At 28.3% G+C, this 18,413-nt stretch overlaps 1 protein-coding gene across 4 annotated transcripts in view; it reads left to right on the top strand.

The window, feature by feature from the left end:
- Nucleotides 1–18,348, top strand: part of LOC122633078 (myc box-dependent-interacting protein 1) — a 35,595-nt gene extending 17,247 nt beyond the window's left edge. The window contains exons 2-9 of one of the 4 annotated variants that reach the window (XM_043820592.1): nt 10,276–10,411; nt 12,777–12,967; nt 13,146–13,418; nt 13,540–13,658; nt 13,759–13,802; nt 14,121–14,294; nt 14,797–14,975; nt 15,099–18,348. In XM_043820592.1, the coding sequence (XP_043676527.1) occupies nt 10,276–10,411; nt 12,777–12,967; nt 13,146–13,418; nt 13,540–13,658; nt 13,759–13,802; nt 14,121–14,294; nt 14,797–14,975; nt 15,099–15,179 (1,197 nt within the window). In that variant the 3' untranslated portion in view covers nt 15,180–18,348. The remainder of the gene's footprint in view (nt 1–10,275; nt 10,412–12,776; nt 12,968–13,145; nt 13,419–13,539; nt 13,659–13,758; nt 13,803–14,120; nt 14,295–14,796; nt 14,976–15,098) is intronic. The other 3 variants (XM_043820593.1, XM_043820595.1, XM_043820594.1) reach the window with 3 other exon arrangements.
- Nucleotides 18,349–18,413: the final 65 nt, after the last annotated feature.

Genomic DNA, 18,413 nt, shown 5'->3' with positions numbered 1-18,413 from the left:
ATATATATTACGAATTTTAATTTATTTTAATTTTTTATTTTTTCCAAGAACTTACAAAACAACGGAGGGGATTCGATCTTGCAGTTTTTCAGAGTACACTTTTTCGTTTTGTAGACAATTACTTTTATCCACCTGAACCACGGTATATCATACTGTTATTGAATGCTTCATTAAGAATGTCCATATATTTTTTAATTTTTTTTTTTTTCGAGGTACTAGGGAGTTTCGATCTTGCAATTTTCAAAGAGTAATTTCCCCTTAATTTTTATAGACGAATACTTAACCAACTGAACCATGGATACTTACTAATATTGAATGTTATATTATTATATTTAAACAATATCTGTTATAGTATTCTTATATATAATTATTCTAAATGATTATTCTTTGATTTTTCTAATTTAAAAAGTAAAAAAAGAAAGAATGGAGTATACGTAAAAGAAGAAGAATTCCATGCTGGACATGGAAAAATATCGTAATAATACCGTTCGAAAGTTATATTCCGATGTTCCACTCTTACGGTCCGTTCACCTTGCAATACCTTCCATGGCTTTCTTATCGACCCTCGTATGTATTTAGGATTGCGATTTTCTTGAACGAATCATCTATTTGATATAAAAAACATAGAGAGAGAGAGAGAGAGAGAGAGAGAGAGAGAGAGAGAGAGAGAGAGAGAGAGAGAGAGAGAGAGAGAGAGAGAAAGAGAGAAATAAAAAGAGAGATTGCATCGAGGTTAAATTAAAAATCGATCGCAAACGAAGACGTCAGTCATAATCGTTCAGCCTGGAGGGCAGAGTTAACAAGATCTAACTAGCAAAAGAAGGAGAAGGAGAAAGGAGGAGGGAGAAAGGGTGCATTGCATCCTCGTAATCGAATAGAGACAATAACTTATTTGATATTATTAAAGTTAGTCACACAGACGAATCGATGATCATCATTGATAATATATACACATACACCATATATACACTTGTTAATATGTACATATATTTTTAAATATACGTTTATATATATATATATTATACAATTTTATATTTACAAGTTATATATACAAGTTTATATATATATAATATAAATATAAATATGTGATATATATATATATATATGTCATCATTAAAATTATTGGTCATATATTTCTGTTATTTAACATAACAAAAAAGAGAATAAAAGCAAACCAAGAAAACAATAAAACCTGTTATCGATAATATATTCTTTAGGAAACGAACTCTACGTTCTATTCTATGTTTATTCATCACGAAGCTTTTTCCGGCCAATGTTTCATTTTAACATACTCTTACTAAGAAATACGTAACTCAACGTCATCGGTTTATATCGGTAGAAATTAACACCGAATCGATAATCGAACGACCTAAGATTACCAGATGTTATTACGCAGTTCTTATTAACGATTGCATTCGTAAGTTTTCAAGAGATATATACTTTACTTGGATTTTTGTTATCTATCAACAAACAAACAAACAAACAAACAAAATAATAAACAGGATAGAAAGTCGAAAGTTCCTAGACGTTCATAAAAATCGATTAATTTTCTTTTCGAAACATTTTCTTATTAATTTCTTTAACGGATAGTAAAACTTTAAGTTTGATTTATAAAAAAAAAATTAAAAAAAAAAACAATAACCTGATTACGAGCTTAAATTCATTAAAAAAAAAAAAAAAAAAATTAATAAATCATTTTTCTTTATCAATTAATTATACTTTTGACCCATCTAGATCGACTTTCGATCGTACGATATTTTACTATGAATCATTGAGATGATCGATATATGTGATAGAGTCTAGAGGGTGTAACAACAATTTTTAAACGGTTCAAAAATTCACAGATCGTTTTCAAAATCAATCTTTTTTTCTTTCTTTCTTTCTTTCTTTCTTTCTTTCTTTTGGAAACATTTAATTCAAATATCCTTCTCGATGATTACAAAACTCGAAGCAACTCTAACCGAAATAGACCAATCGATTTTGGAAATCGATCGATTAATTTTAACCCGTCTGAAAACTTTCGAGCCAAGCCAGTGTCTAAAATCTAAACTCTTTTAACGTCTGAATGATTGAAATAACTCAAACGCGATCATTCGCAGTCGCAGTAAGTCAATCGTTAGAATATATACTGACATGTACGACAATTCACACACATTAGTGTCCCTAAACGCGTACACATACACGTAACATATGTATATGCACACGTGTATAGATATCGTGTATAGTACAGGCTCGTTCGTTCATACAAATAAACGTCTAGTAAAAGACGAATTACGATCTAAGGATGGATGATGTTGGATGGATGGATGGATGGATGGATAGATGGATGGGTCAACTGGATATGTGTGTGTATGTGTGTATAGTAAACGTGGGCCGAGTGCCCGAGGTTGATGTCCGAACATCGCGCGCCAACACATTCCAATTCCTAACTTTCTTCCTGTTAGTCTTTTTCGATGCCATTTTCTACCTTTGGAATTCCTATTATACCGATCGAGCAGGAGATCGTTCAATGATCCCAAAAAATTTTTTTTCATCTTGTTTTAGTTTTCTTCTTCTTCTTCTTTGATTTCTTGTTTCTTGTTTCCTTTGTTTTTTGTTCTTTTTTTTTTTTATTTTTTTAACAGGAGAATGAAAAAAAAGAAATTTGCTTGTTAAACTCGTACGACGCGTTTACGAAAAGTGATCATCATCTTTGTTTTCTCTTCGATTTATATTTATATGTATTAAATAGAAAGGAAGAAAGATGAAAATTTGATTATTTTGCTTTCGTCGAAGTTTATTAACGAGCTTTTTTTTTTTCTTTTTTCTTTTTTTTTTTTCACTATTTAGTAAAAATTAATTGATTAATTCAATTTGATTTTCATGTTTCTTTTCTTTTTTTTGAATTCATCGAAGACTTATTTTCGATTCTTATATAATAATAATAATAATAATAATAATAACATTAATAATAATTAATTCTATAATATGGTTGTAATAAAAATTGCTTATAATTTTGATTATCAATTATATTTAATTGTCAATTGAATATAATTTTATATAAATAAATATAATTAAACATAACAAAATCTTTCATTAAGTAATGAATATATCATCAATATTTAATTACTGATTATTCAGTTCTAATATTAATTATTGATGTCACTCTTAGCAAACATCAAAATGATAATCAATTAATTTAGAAATTAAACAATTAGCTTTTAATCTTTTCTAGCCTTAATCACCGACAAATCAGTTAATTCAATCAATTAATTAATTATTTAATTAATTAAATCATTTATTATTCAATTAATTAATTATTTAATTAATTAAAAATTAAATCATTTTACGATTAAGCAAACACTCGTTATTCAAAATAAAAAAAAAAAAAAGGAAAGAAAATTACTTATTTTTATAGTAATATCATTGTAACAAGAAAAAATTTGTTTTCATTTTCATTGTCGATTGTAGAAAACAGCAAGTCACGAAGTAATAGCAAGCTTATTATACTATACTTAGTAATTAACTTAGCGACTCCAGCAGTTGCTTGATCATTGGCAATTAATGACTTGCAATTGGTTCACAGGCACAAGCCTTTTAATATTTCTATGAAAGGGGTCTCTCCCCCATCGTCGATCTCATTTACTCGGGATATCGATTATCGTCTTTGAGAAAAAAAAAAGCAAAAGAATTAAAAAAAAAAAAAAAAAAAGAAAGAAAGAAAGAAAGAAGGAGAAACCTCATAACATATATCGAAATAACTTCGAGTCGCTCGATCGTTCAACTTTTTTTCTTCTTTTTTTTTTTCTCTTTTTTACATAATACGGTATTAAAAGATGGAGAAATAAGAGAGAGAGAGAGGGGGGGGGGAAGAGATAAAAGATGAGAGATGAAAGACGAACGGTACTGTAAGATAAGATGAGATAAGAAAATAATCGATTGAAAAAAAAAAGAAAAGAAAAGAAAAGAGACAAGAACCAACTAAACAACTGCAATTATCCATTGCAATTTTAATCTTCGTGTATATCGATCATATTATATATTTCGAAATGATAATCGAATGATTTATCTACGAAGTCATGGGTGTCAATAATTTGTAGGTCGTTTTTAAAAATTGTTTTTTTTTTTTTCTTTTCTCAAAATATTTCGTATCAATATTTTTTTGTAGATCATAAGCTTAGTTCGTAAAATTAGAAATCCGATTGAAAGGCTGATGTATGTATTTAGGAAAATAGTCATCGATTTTTGAAATCGGTTAAAAATTTTTGGTACGCGTAGAAACTTTTGCAACACCCTATATCTCTCTCTCTCTCTTTCTCTTTCTCTGTCTGTTTGTATATCTTCTTTAAATTATGTATGTATTTAAGTACAATACTTATAGGCACAATGTCTGTTTTCAAAGATTAGAAACGAGGTCATAGAGGTGGTAGTATGGCATAATAATAGACGATGCAACTGCACGTACTTACGTATTCACGTACTCACGTACTCACGTACCTAAAATGTATCCAGCATCATCGTCCATACCGGAGTCTCTATTAATAAAATCTAGATGCAATTGTTTCCCTTTTGAAAGTGAATTTCTTCATCGTAAAACACCGTAAAACACATACACATATATGCATGTATGCATATATATATATATATATATATATATATATATACTATGTATACTATATATCGTATTATATACTTTTCTTTTTTTCTTTTTTGTACTCTAAGGAAAACTTTCACTACCAATACTTGAGATTTAAGTACACCATCCATAAAAACTGTAACGCATAATAGGAAATTAGTAATAGAAAATAGGAAAAGAAAATAGTATTAACGATTCGATCAGCTGCCTTTTTCATTTCCTTCTATTGGTGGAAATTGGTATTACGGTAAATAAAGTCGATTCCGATCTTCTACCATCATCGCTTTCTATCATCTTTTTTTTTTTTTCTTTTTCTTTTTCTTTTTCGTTTTTGCTTTCTCTCTGTCTCTCTCTCTCTCTCTCTCTCTCTCTCTTTCTGTCGGTACTGTTATCGCGTTAACTATTATATCTTTTTTCATTTTTTTAAGACAGTTAAAGTTTCTATTGGAATATGGAATTTTTCGCTCATAGACGCACGCGAAAATTGCACGCGATCTTAATGTTCCCCTTATGTAACCGGGATATTTCATAAAATAAAGAAAGCTTATTGCATACGCATGTATGCACGTATATATAATATATGTAGATGTAATATATGTACGATATATATATATATATGTATATGAACATTTTTTTTTTATTTTGTTTTATTTTTTTGTAATCTTTTTTCTTTTTCTTTCTTTTTTTCCTTTTTTTTTCATTTTTTTTTTTTTTTTTTATTATACTCATAAATATTTTTATTGGTTTTTTTTCTTTCTTTTTTTTTTTTTTTTAACTATTACAGAGTTCTTTTCTTCTTTATTTTTATTATTATTCTTCTTCTTCTTTTTTTTTTTATTTTTTCATCAAAAATTGTATTTACCTAATAATAAAAGTGTGCGATCTTTTTTTTTTTTTTTTTATTGTTAATATTATTTTTATTTCGAAAGAAACTCGGAAGAAAAGCATATGGGATAGATTTTTTCAAAGCAATAAAAAAAAAGAAAGAGATCGAAATTTATTTATTCGACGAAACGCAGGTGTAATGATAATCTTAACTTAAAGAGAAGAGTTTACATATGCAGTGATTTTTTTTTTTAATAATAGGAAAATTTGTATTTTTCAAGATGTGCAGCATCGTGGATCCTTCTCATTTTTGTAGAATTTTTATTACATAACGATAAGTATGATAATTTTTATACGAAAGGAGAGAGATGAATAATTGACAGAAATGAAAAAAAAAACGAGGATTGATTTTTATATGTAAGATGTTCAACTTTTTTTTTTCTCTTTTAATTTAAAGTATACATTTTTGTCAACGAAAACAGTATATTGATTACGTGTAAAATAGAGGTCAAGCTTGAAGCTGTTAAACGAGTTCGCTCTTCGTTACAGAATAACTTTGTTCGTATCAGGTGTAACTTATGCTAATCGGGGGGGGGGGGGCTAACGGTAAATAACTTCAACCTGGTAACCGTGACAAAAATTGTGTCTCTTCTCGAATAGGTGAAATAACGTTATACGGTGCATTGCGGTATCCTAATTGATTCGATAATTTATCATACATTGTGGTTCGAAAGTTTCTACCAAATGCTTTTCAGAAATCAATTATTTCTTTTATCTTTTTATTTTCTCGTTCGATTTTGTAAATAAATTTTTTCTTTTTAACTAATTTATTTATTTATTCATTAGTTTTCTTTTTTTTTCTTTAATTACAAAAAAAAAATGACAGATCTTGCTTGTATTGATTCGAAGAGGAAATATATATGTATGCAATGTATAGTGACACATTATTTTGGAAAATAATCATTCTTTAATGACACATTTCGATAGTCCGAAAAGCGACATAAAACGTAACCTAACCAATAGATACGTTAAAAAAAAAAAAAAAACTCAGAATTGGCTGTTTACTGTTCAGTGACTCATTCCTGTGATAAGACGACGACTATTGTCGTCAAGGAAAATTTTAATATACGTTGAAATATTTTTAATGAAATTTTTGTAACGAAACTATTAGATCCATTATTTTTATATTCATAGAAATTCAGTAATTTATTCATAGAAAATAAATATATATATAAGAGAGAAAAGTAAGAATGTTAAGATATACAAGATGGTAGCCATTTATAAACTTAATCCTATTACGACGACTACGATGCAGGAAACATTGTGCATTAAATTTATTATGTAACGTTATTAATAATAGAAGAATAACAAAAGAACAATCATGCGTGTAATTTTGATCACAATATATGCAAGATGACTATATTACAATATGGCTACCATTTCTAAACGTAAATTTTATTTTATTTAACGAAACATTTTATATTAAATTCCAAACAAAAGAATTATTCATTCTCAATGATATATATATATATATATATATATATACATATATATTTGGTTTATCAAATTTATTTATGACATAGTTGATAATGATACAAAAAAAAATTTTTAAATCATAAAAATCGTAATCATGGTCATAAGACGGCCATATTGCAATACGTACGCCATTTCTATATGGATAGTCTTATTTAAACTCTTGATAGCTCTATAGAAATAGTTGAAAGAATCAATTGAACGTTTAATATAACATAAACTGTGATCACGTTTCATGAACGTTTACGACTGCAGACAAATATATATGCTACATACAATAGGATGTTTCAATCATAGTCACGTGATCAAGATTTATCATAATGGATCAACATAATCTCACAACGAGATTATTATCATAGTTTCAATTTGTTTATTTTATATAAAAGAGACACAAATCTATATATATGTATGCATTAAACTTAGAAGGTACGATTCTCAAATTTTAAATTATTCGATCGGTCGTATAATCATTTTTTTTTTTTTTTTTTTGTATTAAATTTGTATAATTTTTTTTTCTTTTATATTTAAAAAAAAAAAAAAGAAACTTTTTGGCGAGAAAAGAGAAACGCGAGCACAAGTGGCAAATAGTATTAAGAGAATCGTCTATACTCACACTACTTACATAGGTTATGGACGGACTTAGAAGGAATGTTGGCTGGTGTCCAGTTTGTAAAAGAAAGATGGCGTCAATGGGGTGAGGTAGGGGACGGTGAGAAAGAGAGAGAGAGAGAGAGAGGTATCGGCAGGAGGGTAGAGAGTGGAAGGAATATATTTGTTCGAAAGATTGTTCGTTTAACTTGAATTCGAGATAAGAAGGCCGTGAGGGTGGGCGGTGATTGGGGGGGGGGCAGATGAGAGGGTAGAGGGAGAGAAATAAATAGTTGATTTTGTTTGTAGGAATTTCTAAAGACATTGTATTTAATGTCTAACATTCTTGAAATATAGACATAGATAAAAATAAAAAAAGAAAGAGAGAGAGAGAGAGAGGGGAAAAGAACATTAATTAATACTAATCGTTAAGGCGTATCTCGTTAAGTGACTCATCATCGGTCGGTATGTTCGTCACTCGGTCGATAACATTTCAACGACAAAGAATTTATTCAAAAAATTATCATCTTGCATTCCATGGTCGAATGAAAATCTAAATTTAAAATTAAGATAATAAAATTAAAAATCTTTTAATATCGATATACATATACATATATAATATTTGCGATTTGATTGGTTGGATAAAATCGTGTATATATATATATATATATACAGTGAGGATGAAAAGGTTCAAAAAATTTTTAAACAGGAACCATTTTTCTTTTGTCGATCACAACCCTCTGTCTACGTGGAAATTATAAACATTTGAGTAGATAATAGGCATCGCGTAATAAAGAGTGTTTTTTTTTTCTTTTTTCTAATTTTTTTCTTTTAATTGATAATTTCACGAAATTATAATAACCCTTTGTTTAAAAATAATTCGAACGAGTGTAAAAATTCTCTCTCTCTTTCTCTCTTTCTTTCTTTCTCATTATGGTTGGATGTCTCCATCGTGTTACATAACTTAATGCACCCTTTCGCAACGTCATGGCTGACTTATATTTGCTTGAAATAAGATATAATGATAATAATACATACTTTAAAAGAGATAAGACAATGATTAACTCAATGAAACTGCATTATATTTCTACTGTTATACTTAAAAAAAAAAAGACATTATTATTTATCTATCTATTTATTTATTTATTTATTTATTTATCAGAATTACAGTATTGCAAGAAATTAAAGTTATCAGTTATCAGTTTAATTGTCAATAATAATACATTGCCACTACCCTCCCTCAAGTTGCACCGCCCATTCTACCATATGACTAATAATCGTTAGACCGTTTTTATTTATTTTTAGAAGTATATATGTATTTTTCTCGGAGAATTATCATCCTTCGTTCGTTATCAACCAATGACGAATCAAACCAACTCGAGTTCACAGACCTCCTTTCTGTTTCCCCTGTCAATCTGAGAGATTCTTTCATTTATTAAATATTTATTTGAAACACACACATGCGGCATACGGAATGAACAAATCGTATTGTTTTTTATTTTATTTTATTTTACTTTTTTTCTGGAGATTATTTAAAGATTGCAATAATTAGTCTTGCAGTTATAAGCTTGCAGACACGTGCTTGCTTACTTGTTTGTTTTATGATCTATGGTGCACAGAGAAGGGATGGATGATTAAAAAAACAAAAAATGTAATCTAAGTAACCCTCTGCGTGGAATAATAGATTTTTTTTTTTTTAATCATCTAGGGACTTTTAGCATAATCTTTCAACATAAAAATTTTGTTAATGGAATTTTATTTGATACAGAACCATCGCAGGGTATCTTTTTTCTGTATATGTGTGTTGCTTGTTTGTGTGTGTGTCTATCTCTTTGAAAAGATCCGTTCGTTCTCTTACATACGATACGTATATGGAAACGCGTACGATCCTTCGCCCACGCTTAGGTATTTAATCCCACGCAATGGTTGTTTGATTCCACGAAAGATTTTTTTTTCTGACTCATACCTTAGTCCATTTTCGAAACTAAGAATTACAAAAAAGAAAAGAACCAAATCATATTTGGAAAGGGGGGAGAATGGACCAAAAATAAAAAAATATTTTGTGCGTTTTAATTCTGTCTATAAAAATGATTAAAAACAATAAGTAACTCGTAACAATTATCAGAATTTGAAAAGTTAGATTGGAAAAACGATGAAGACCATAAATTATAAAAATCGCAAATTTACCGTAAGCAGTTGTAAGACATAGGAGATAATAAGACATAAATTTACCGTGAAAACCATGAAGAATTATGAACCATAAAAACAAAAAGGAGAAAAGAAAAAAAAAAGAAGAAATATATTCATTCTAACATTAAAATTTATTACCGAAGATCATGAAGATCATGAATCATTTTATTGTATAAACCTTGATTGTTCAAAAATCATCAAAACATCGAATTTTACTGAGAGCACCATAAAACCCATAAGTCACCCATAAGTCACAACCGTTAAGATAAAAAAAAATTTTTTTTTTCTTCTTTTTCCATAGATTCGTGAGACACACAAAGTGTTAAATGAGTTTTTTTTTTTTTTTTTTTTTTTTTTTTTTTTTTTTTTTTTTTTTTTTTTTTTTTTTTTTTTTTTTTTTTTTTTTTTTTTTTTTTTTTTTTTTTTTTTTTTTTTTTTTTTTTTTGTAAGAATATTTTATTAGGTTTTTTGTGGTAGGACGAGAGAAGAAAAAGAAATTTTCTTTTTTCTTTTTTCTTTTGCAGTTCCTTCAGAATCTCGGGAAGGTCGACAGAACAGCGGACGACATACTTGACGAGCACCTACAGAACTTCACCAGACAGCAATATTCCGCCAACAGGCTGCAAAAGGAGTTCAACAATTACATCAGGTGTGTTCGAGGTAAGTCGGTCGTCCCGTAAAAGACGAGACAAAGATAGATATAGAAAAAGAGAGAGATAGAGGGAATGAGAGAGAGAGAGAGAGAGAGAGAGAGAGAGAGAGAGAGAGAGAGAGAGAGAGAGAGAGAGAGAGAGAAGGGGGTTGGGCGAGAGAGAAGGCAGAAACTCGATTCTTCTTTCCACGAACGAACGTTGCTTCGAATTTCTGTTTAAAAACTTGTACCAGTCTATCTCCGCCATATTTGAATTTGTTATTGGGATTCACTTCAATCCTAGATCAGAATTTTTATTATTATTATTATTATTATTATTATTATTATTATTATTATTATTATTATTATTATTATTATTATTTGACGATTAAAACAATTTAATAATTTACGATATATATTTACTTTCTTTTTTCTTAGATTAATTACAGATAAGTAAAGAGTCGTAAGCCGCCATATTGGAATTAATAAAAGACTACCGAGATATTCATATATTCCAAGAAGTAAATAAATTATTTAAATAAATTACGAATAAATGTCTACGAACAAATTCCTTTTTATTTTATATCATAATTAAAACAATTTAATTATCGATCTACACACACACACACACACACACATATGTATATACATATATATACTTTTTTTTTTCTTAGCTTAGTTATAGAAGAGTAAAATGTTCTTGCTTCCTCTATACGATAACAAACCGGAACTTTGCTTCTATGATCCGTATTAACAATTTTATAGTGGAAACTACCGACGAATTAAACACACGTCGACTCTTATCCTCGTTTGATCGTTTGCCCAACACAGCAGAGTAGAGTAGAGCAGTGCACAGCGGTGCACAGTAGTGCACACAGCACACACATGGTGCAACGCGTTAAAAAACAACCACGTGAACCGGAAGATCGTAAGAACTTGACCGTGAATTCAAGGTTACACGAAAGTGCAAACTGTACATATACATAGATTCATACATACATATATACATACGTAGTACTTACGAGTACTTACGTACACACATTATCACGTGATCAACTTCTTCAAAGACGTTCGTCGTCGTGGAAATCGAATAATGAATAAAAAAAGAAAAGAAAAGAAAAAAAAAAAAACATATAAAGGAAATACAAGAAGAAAATAAATGGCGTTTTTTCTTGCGTCGTCAATTTTAAAGAGTGTGTATTTTCAACGTCCGAAGATGATCGTGACTTTTATTACATAAGCTGTAATTTTCCTATAGTTCAATGAACAATATTAACCAGTTACAAGATTCTTTTCTTTTTTTTTTTTTTTCTTTTTTTCTTTTACAATAAATATATTTAATGTATTTAAACATAGATTATATATTAAATGTATCACATGGTTTTCCTACTCTCTCTCTCTCTCTCTCTCTCTCTCTCTCTCTTTCTCTCTCTCTCTCTCTCTCTCTCTCTCTCTCTCTCTCTCTTCTTCTATATTTAAATGTCAATATAAATTAATTATTACACGAGCGAGAGAAATCCGATCGACTGGTAAACACTTTCATCATCGTTCAGAACTCCTCTATTAATTTTCTTCCTTGACTACTTCCTCGTCTTCATTTTCAAACATGGAAGAAGTTGAAACGATTAGGTTTATCTCGACAGGTGAATGTAAGTACTTACTTGAAGATGAGAGACAGTAGAAATGTATGTCAGGAAAGTACGATTACGGAAATGAGAGGTCCAACCCCCGAAGGCTATATATACACTCACACACGCACGCACACATGCACACATTTTCAACGTGACTACTTAGAAAAAGATGTCGTCCGATGAAGTTTCTTCTTTCTCAATTTTATAGAGTCCAACGTTAATTTATCAACTCCATTTACAACAAATTTACACAACTCAAAAAGAGAGAGAGAGAGAGAGAAAGAGAGAGAGCGTTTATCTATATTAAATAAAAAATTTAATATGTATATAAATTTTAACTATACAAATTATTTTCGGTATAAGTAGGAAACATTTTAAATACTTCAGCACATCTAAACAACAACAACAATAGTTATAATAAAAAAAAAGAAGTTTATATAAACATACTGATGAAGTTGAAATTTGATTTAAAAAAGAAAGAGAACAGATCTCCAGAAAAAATTGTTGCCTTTTTTTTCTTTTCTTTTTTTCTTTATATATATATATATATATATATATATATATATATAAAATCAAAACGAAGATTTTCGACGAAGATATATATATATATATATATATGTATGTATATGTATATAAAGGGTTGAAAGTCATTGCTCTAGATCTGATTGAAATCTTGATTAAGATAAATAGAAAGATAGATAGATAGATAAAGGAATAGATGAAATCTCTTTGATTTGATTTTCTTTCTTTTTTCTACTTTCAGCTGTACAAGTGGCATCGAAGACATTGATGGACTCCCTCAATGAAATCTATGAGAGTCAATGGACCGGTCATGATCTTCTTTATGTGCAAGCACAAAACTTGGATATGTTGTGGCAGGATTTTACTCACAAACTTGCGGACCAAGTATTGGTACCTCTCAACACATATCAAAGTCAATTTCCTGAAATGAGAGTAAGTATATATATATATAAAATTGTTTTAATTAATTCAAAAAAATAAAAAAAAAAAAAAAGAAAAAAAAAATCTAGTACTCAATGTGAAATCAAAATTGTGAAAAATGATCTAAAGAAAGAAAGAAATAAATAGAAGAAAAAGAAAAGTATACCGATCAATGTTTTTTATGTTATAGAAAAAAATTGACAAACGTGGACGAAAGCTGGTAGACTATGATAGTCAAAGACACAATTTCCAATCTCTCCAATGTAATCTAAAAAAGAGAGATGAAATTAAAGTATCTCGAGGCAAGGAACTTTTGGAAGAAGCAAAACGTACATACGAGCAACTAAACTCGGAACTTCACGACGAATTGCCAGCTTTGTACGATTCTCGTGTTTTATTCCTTGTTACCAATTTACAAACTTTATTCGCTGCTGAACAAGTTTTTCATGCCGAGAGTGCCAAGGTTGGTATTCGACGTCAATCAAAAAAAAAAAACAAAAAAAAAAAAAAAGAAAAGAGTTTTTTTTTCCTTTCTTTTATTATCATTAAACATTTGGATTAATGAAAAATTTATTCCTTTTTAGGTCTATTCCGAATTAGAGGCAATTGTTGATAAACTTGCCAATGAAAGTCAAAGAGGATCTTATACGTTGAAAAAGAACACCGAACCCCAATCGCCAAAATCACCAAATGCCAACTCAACGTATGTAAAAAAAAAAAAAAAAAAAAAAAAATGAAATTGAAATTCATCCATACAGATCACAAGATTCGATTGGACATTAACAATGACTTCATTATTTCAGCTTGATAATAAATACACAACCGGCACAAAACAACATCTCAGCAGGTAAAAATGAATTCGTTGGTATATTACCTGTATGCTTGTTTTATGTACGTTGAGATAATGTGTATTACTAATATATTGCATGCTTTAAGACGTTCCTTTGGTTGATCCTTTATTGTGAAAAAGAAAAAGAAAAAACAAACAAAAAAAAAAAGAAAGATGGAGAATAAACAAGTATGATTGTAGATAAATAGCTTTAAAAAAAAAATAAAATAAAAACAAAAAAAAAAAAAGAGAAATAGAAGTTGGGAGAAGGCTTGTTAAAAAAAAGTCGTGGATTCCAACGTGTGTGGTATGAGTGTGCTTTATTGCGTGTTGCAGCTGTGGAGGACTCGGTGCCACCAGCTAGAGACACGTCGCCAACAACCCAATTAAATGGCAATGCTAACAGCAATGCTAATAGCAATGATAATTCTCTCAATAACCAGGATGCTTCTCCGCAAAGTACAGTCGTACCTACCAAATGTGTTGAAGAATTATATGATATTCCAGTCGGTAAGTATAATATTTAAAAAAAAAAAAAAAAAAACAAGAAAATGTGTGTGAGAACATAATACCGATCAATTTAATTTCCTTGCTTATGAATAAATTTCAGCCATGTAAAAAATGCTAATATTAAAACAATGAAACTAATAATGTTTTGAAGTCGCAGCAAGGCTAGTTTTGTTAACTATTTAAATTTAAAATTTATTGGATATATATATATATATATATATATGTATGTATGTATGTATGTATTTAAGAATTAGCTTGAAAGGGACTGTCAAATCGTCTGCCCATTTGTGCATGGTCATAATGAATTTTAAAATGATAAAATCCTAGCGGATTTGACTTGTTGATTATGATATTAAAAAAAAAAAAAGAGAGAGAGAGAGAGAGAGAGAGAGAGAGAGAGAGAGAGAGAGAGAGAGAGAGAGAAAGAAAAAAATTGACAAGACAAATTTGCTATTAGATTACGATAGGTCCATCACTAATGGTGCGGATTCGATAATTTTAGACGTGGAATATGAAAATGGTACCAATTTCTCTGCAGGGGCGACAACGGACAATTTGCCACCTGGTGTTTTGTATAGGGTCAAGACAACATATAAATACAGTCAGGAAGATGTGGATGAATTGTCCTTTGACGTTGGTGAAATAATACGCGTCGTAAAATATGATGACCCAGAGGAACAGGTCTGTATATTCTTTTTTTTTTTTTTTTTTTTTTCTTTTTGTGTTAATTATTAATTTTAATAATCATCGAAAAGAAAAAAAGAAAAGAAAAAAAAAAAGATATTAAATTTGTTATCGCTTTAGGAGGAGGGCTGGTTAATGGGTATCAAAGAGGGTACGAATGAAAAAGGAATGTTTCCAGCAAACTTTACGAAGCCACTGTGAAAGCTTTTTCAGGTTTATCCTTTATTAATGGAATGCTCACAGAATTGTCGTCTTGATAAATGTGTAAGGTAATGTAATGAATGTAATACCGAAGCAAAAATAAGATTCCAGTCAGAGTTCATCAGAGAGGTGTTACATATGAGTCGTAAAGATAGAGAAAATTAAAGAAGCGAATCTAAAAAAGGGGAATTGATATATAAGATAGTTTTGCTGGACGGTACTGTGGAGAATAATCAGCCCAAAGTGCCTTTAAAACCAGCCACTGTCTGTGCCAACGAACATTCATTATAATGATAATAATAATAATAATTAATAATTAATAATTAATAATTAATAATCTAGTATGGGATTATCCTCTCATATCGAATGTACGCATCACTAACAATCAAATGAAAATATTTAAATAATATATTATATTGTAATACAATTTGCAATACTATATATATAATATAAAAGTCTCTATACATACATACGTATATATATGTGTATATATATATATATATATGTATATATATATATATGTATATATACATATATATATATATATTAAATTAATTTTATTTTATGAAAGTGTACATAGATCTACATATACTACTTTTAAGGATAAATAACTTTTATGAGAGATAACTTTTTTCGTGGCCACTGAGAGAAGAAGGAAAGAGGAAGAGAGAGAAAAGGAGAAAAATAATCGTTAAGAATTATCGTCAAATTTATCGACGACGATACCTTTCTACACAACAAAAGCTCTTTTTTACGAGGAGTCTCTTTCAAAATTTTTCATGGTCTATTCGTCTCTACTTTAAATTCTTAAATCATCTCGAAAAATATCTAGAAATAATAGTTTATGATAGTGAGAGAGAAAGAAAGAAAGAAAAAGAGAGGGAGAGAGAGAGAGAGAGAGAAAGAGAGAAATCAATTTTTACACTTTTATCATTTAATTCTACGACGATATAGAGACAGATATTATTCTTACACGATGAACGTAGTTAAAAGAAAGTATCGTATGATATCCAATAGAGCAATATAAAAATTGATATTAAAATTTTCAACCTTGTAAAATTCTCGAATGATATTTAATCATTTTTTTATCTTTCTGGTTTTTTTTTTATTTTTTTTTTTTTTTTTTATTTTTTCCTTTTTCAACAAACAGATCTTTCTCGTACAATATTTTAGAGATGTAATAGAATTTCATTGTAATATGTTTCCTTTTCTAAATTTGATTTAATATTTTTTTCTTATGATATATATATATATATATATATATATATATATATATCACATTTGTATATTCTCTGATGAGTACCTTACGTACATAATAGAAGGAATGTAAGGAATCTGGTAACAGTACTGAGGGGCAGCTGTTATTATTGATTCTGTATTAATTTGTATAGTCAAAGTAGAATGATGGATACCAATGGTCCAATATCACCAATTTTATAGCTTTGATTAATTAATACTCGTTATATAGATCTGTTAGAACAATCATATATCACATATACACAGACATATTCGTGTAATGAAACAGTGCTATAATGATATATATATATGAAATAATGCGATATAGTATTATAAGAAGATTATTGATACCGGCTTCCACTTGAGAGTGTGTGTTTTTATTTTATTATATTATTCAGAAAGATTATTTGTAAAATATTTAATAGGAAAGTTGGATTGTTTATTTTATAAAAGGATGATGAATTTGTTGTTGAAGGATTGATCCATTGTCATTACTAATAATAAATATTAAGATGATTTAAGAGTATTATTGGGCAAAAAATAATAGTAATAATAATATAATAATAATAATAATAATAACAATAACAATAATAGTTATAATAATGATAATATAATAATAATAATAATAATAATAATAATAATAATAATAATAATAATAATAATAATAATAATAATAATAATAATAATAATATGAAAGGTCTCTTCACAGGTTTTTATTGTCACAGATTCGTCTTTAATCGGTGTATATCATTATTATACATATATATATATATATATATATAGTAATATATATATATATACATACACACATATAAGTTAAGAATGCAATAACTTTTGCATAAGCCAAATTATTGTAAGCGTATCGAATCGTGGACCAAAAGAAAACAAAAACAAACAAGAAAGATTGTGAATTTTGATTCTTCAATGCCAAAAGAGCTGGTTAAGACTGTGAAGAAGAACATGAGAAAAAAGATTTGATAATTATTTGTTATAGGTATAAGTATTTATACTCCATTTTTAGTTAAGTCCTGACATATGTCTTGTTTAAATTACATTCCAAAAAATTTGTCATAAAATATATCATATTATCCCAGAATTCAAATGACTTCATAAATTTAAATTTGTTTGTTTTTGACTTACAACGTCAGTTCAATCGTACAGAATTGTCATTAATTAAAAAGTCGGAATATAATTAAAAGTGGAGTATAAAGTTGTGCCTTGATTTTTCTAAGTTTAACAAGTACCATGTACTATTGTCTTTTATCGAATGTATTCAATGATAACGAAATAATATAAATGTATTTTGTTGAGTTGAGAAAAGAAAAAAAAAAAAAACAAAAAAAAAACGATATTTATATGATAGCGCTGAGAAGAAGAGTGTTTAGGTTTGAATATCAACGTGTTACTGCCACGTGGTACAAAATTTTAATCTTTAAAGTGGTACGATTAATTAAAAGTGTGTCAAAACTTTCTTATAATACATGCCCTTTATACTGCGTACAATTTTTATCTGACCGAACGATTTGCATTTAATGTTTAAAGAAACGAAAAAAAAAAAAAAAAGAACAAAAAGAAAGAGGAAAAAAATGTTTAAAAGAAAAAAAAAAAAAAGGAAAAAAAAAAGAACTGAAAAAATAACAAAAATGATTTAAGAGGCTTGAATATCATCCCTCTTTCCAAGTAGTATCTCCAATAAAGCTTAATGTCATACTTTCTTTGAATACAGTCGGATTATAATTTTATTATTATACATCATTAGAGAACGGCAATATAATATACAAAGAAAATATATTTAAAAGAAAAGAAAAAAAAAAATGATAACACCAAAGCATTCTATACTTGAGCTTAATAGAGAAAGAATGTTATCGAACAGTGTAGTAGTGTATTATCAATTTTTAGGTTATAATAAACAAAATATATATATATGCAATATAATATTGACATTCTCGAAATGTACACTTATATTCTTTTTCTCTCTATAATTTCTTTTCTTTTTTT

Source organism: Vespula pensylvanica, chromosome 11, assembly GCF_014466175.1.
Source record: "Vespula pensylvanica isolate Volc-1 chromosome 11, ASM1446617v1, whole genome shotgun sequence".
Taxonomy (NCBI): domain Eukaryota; kingdom Metazoa; phylum Arthropoda; class Insecta; order Hymenoptera; family Vespidae; genus Vespula; species Vespula pensylvanica.
This window is presented reverse-complemented; position numbering and strand designations above follow the sequence as displayed.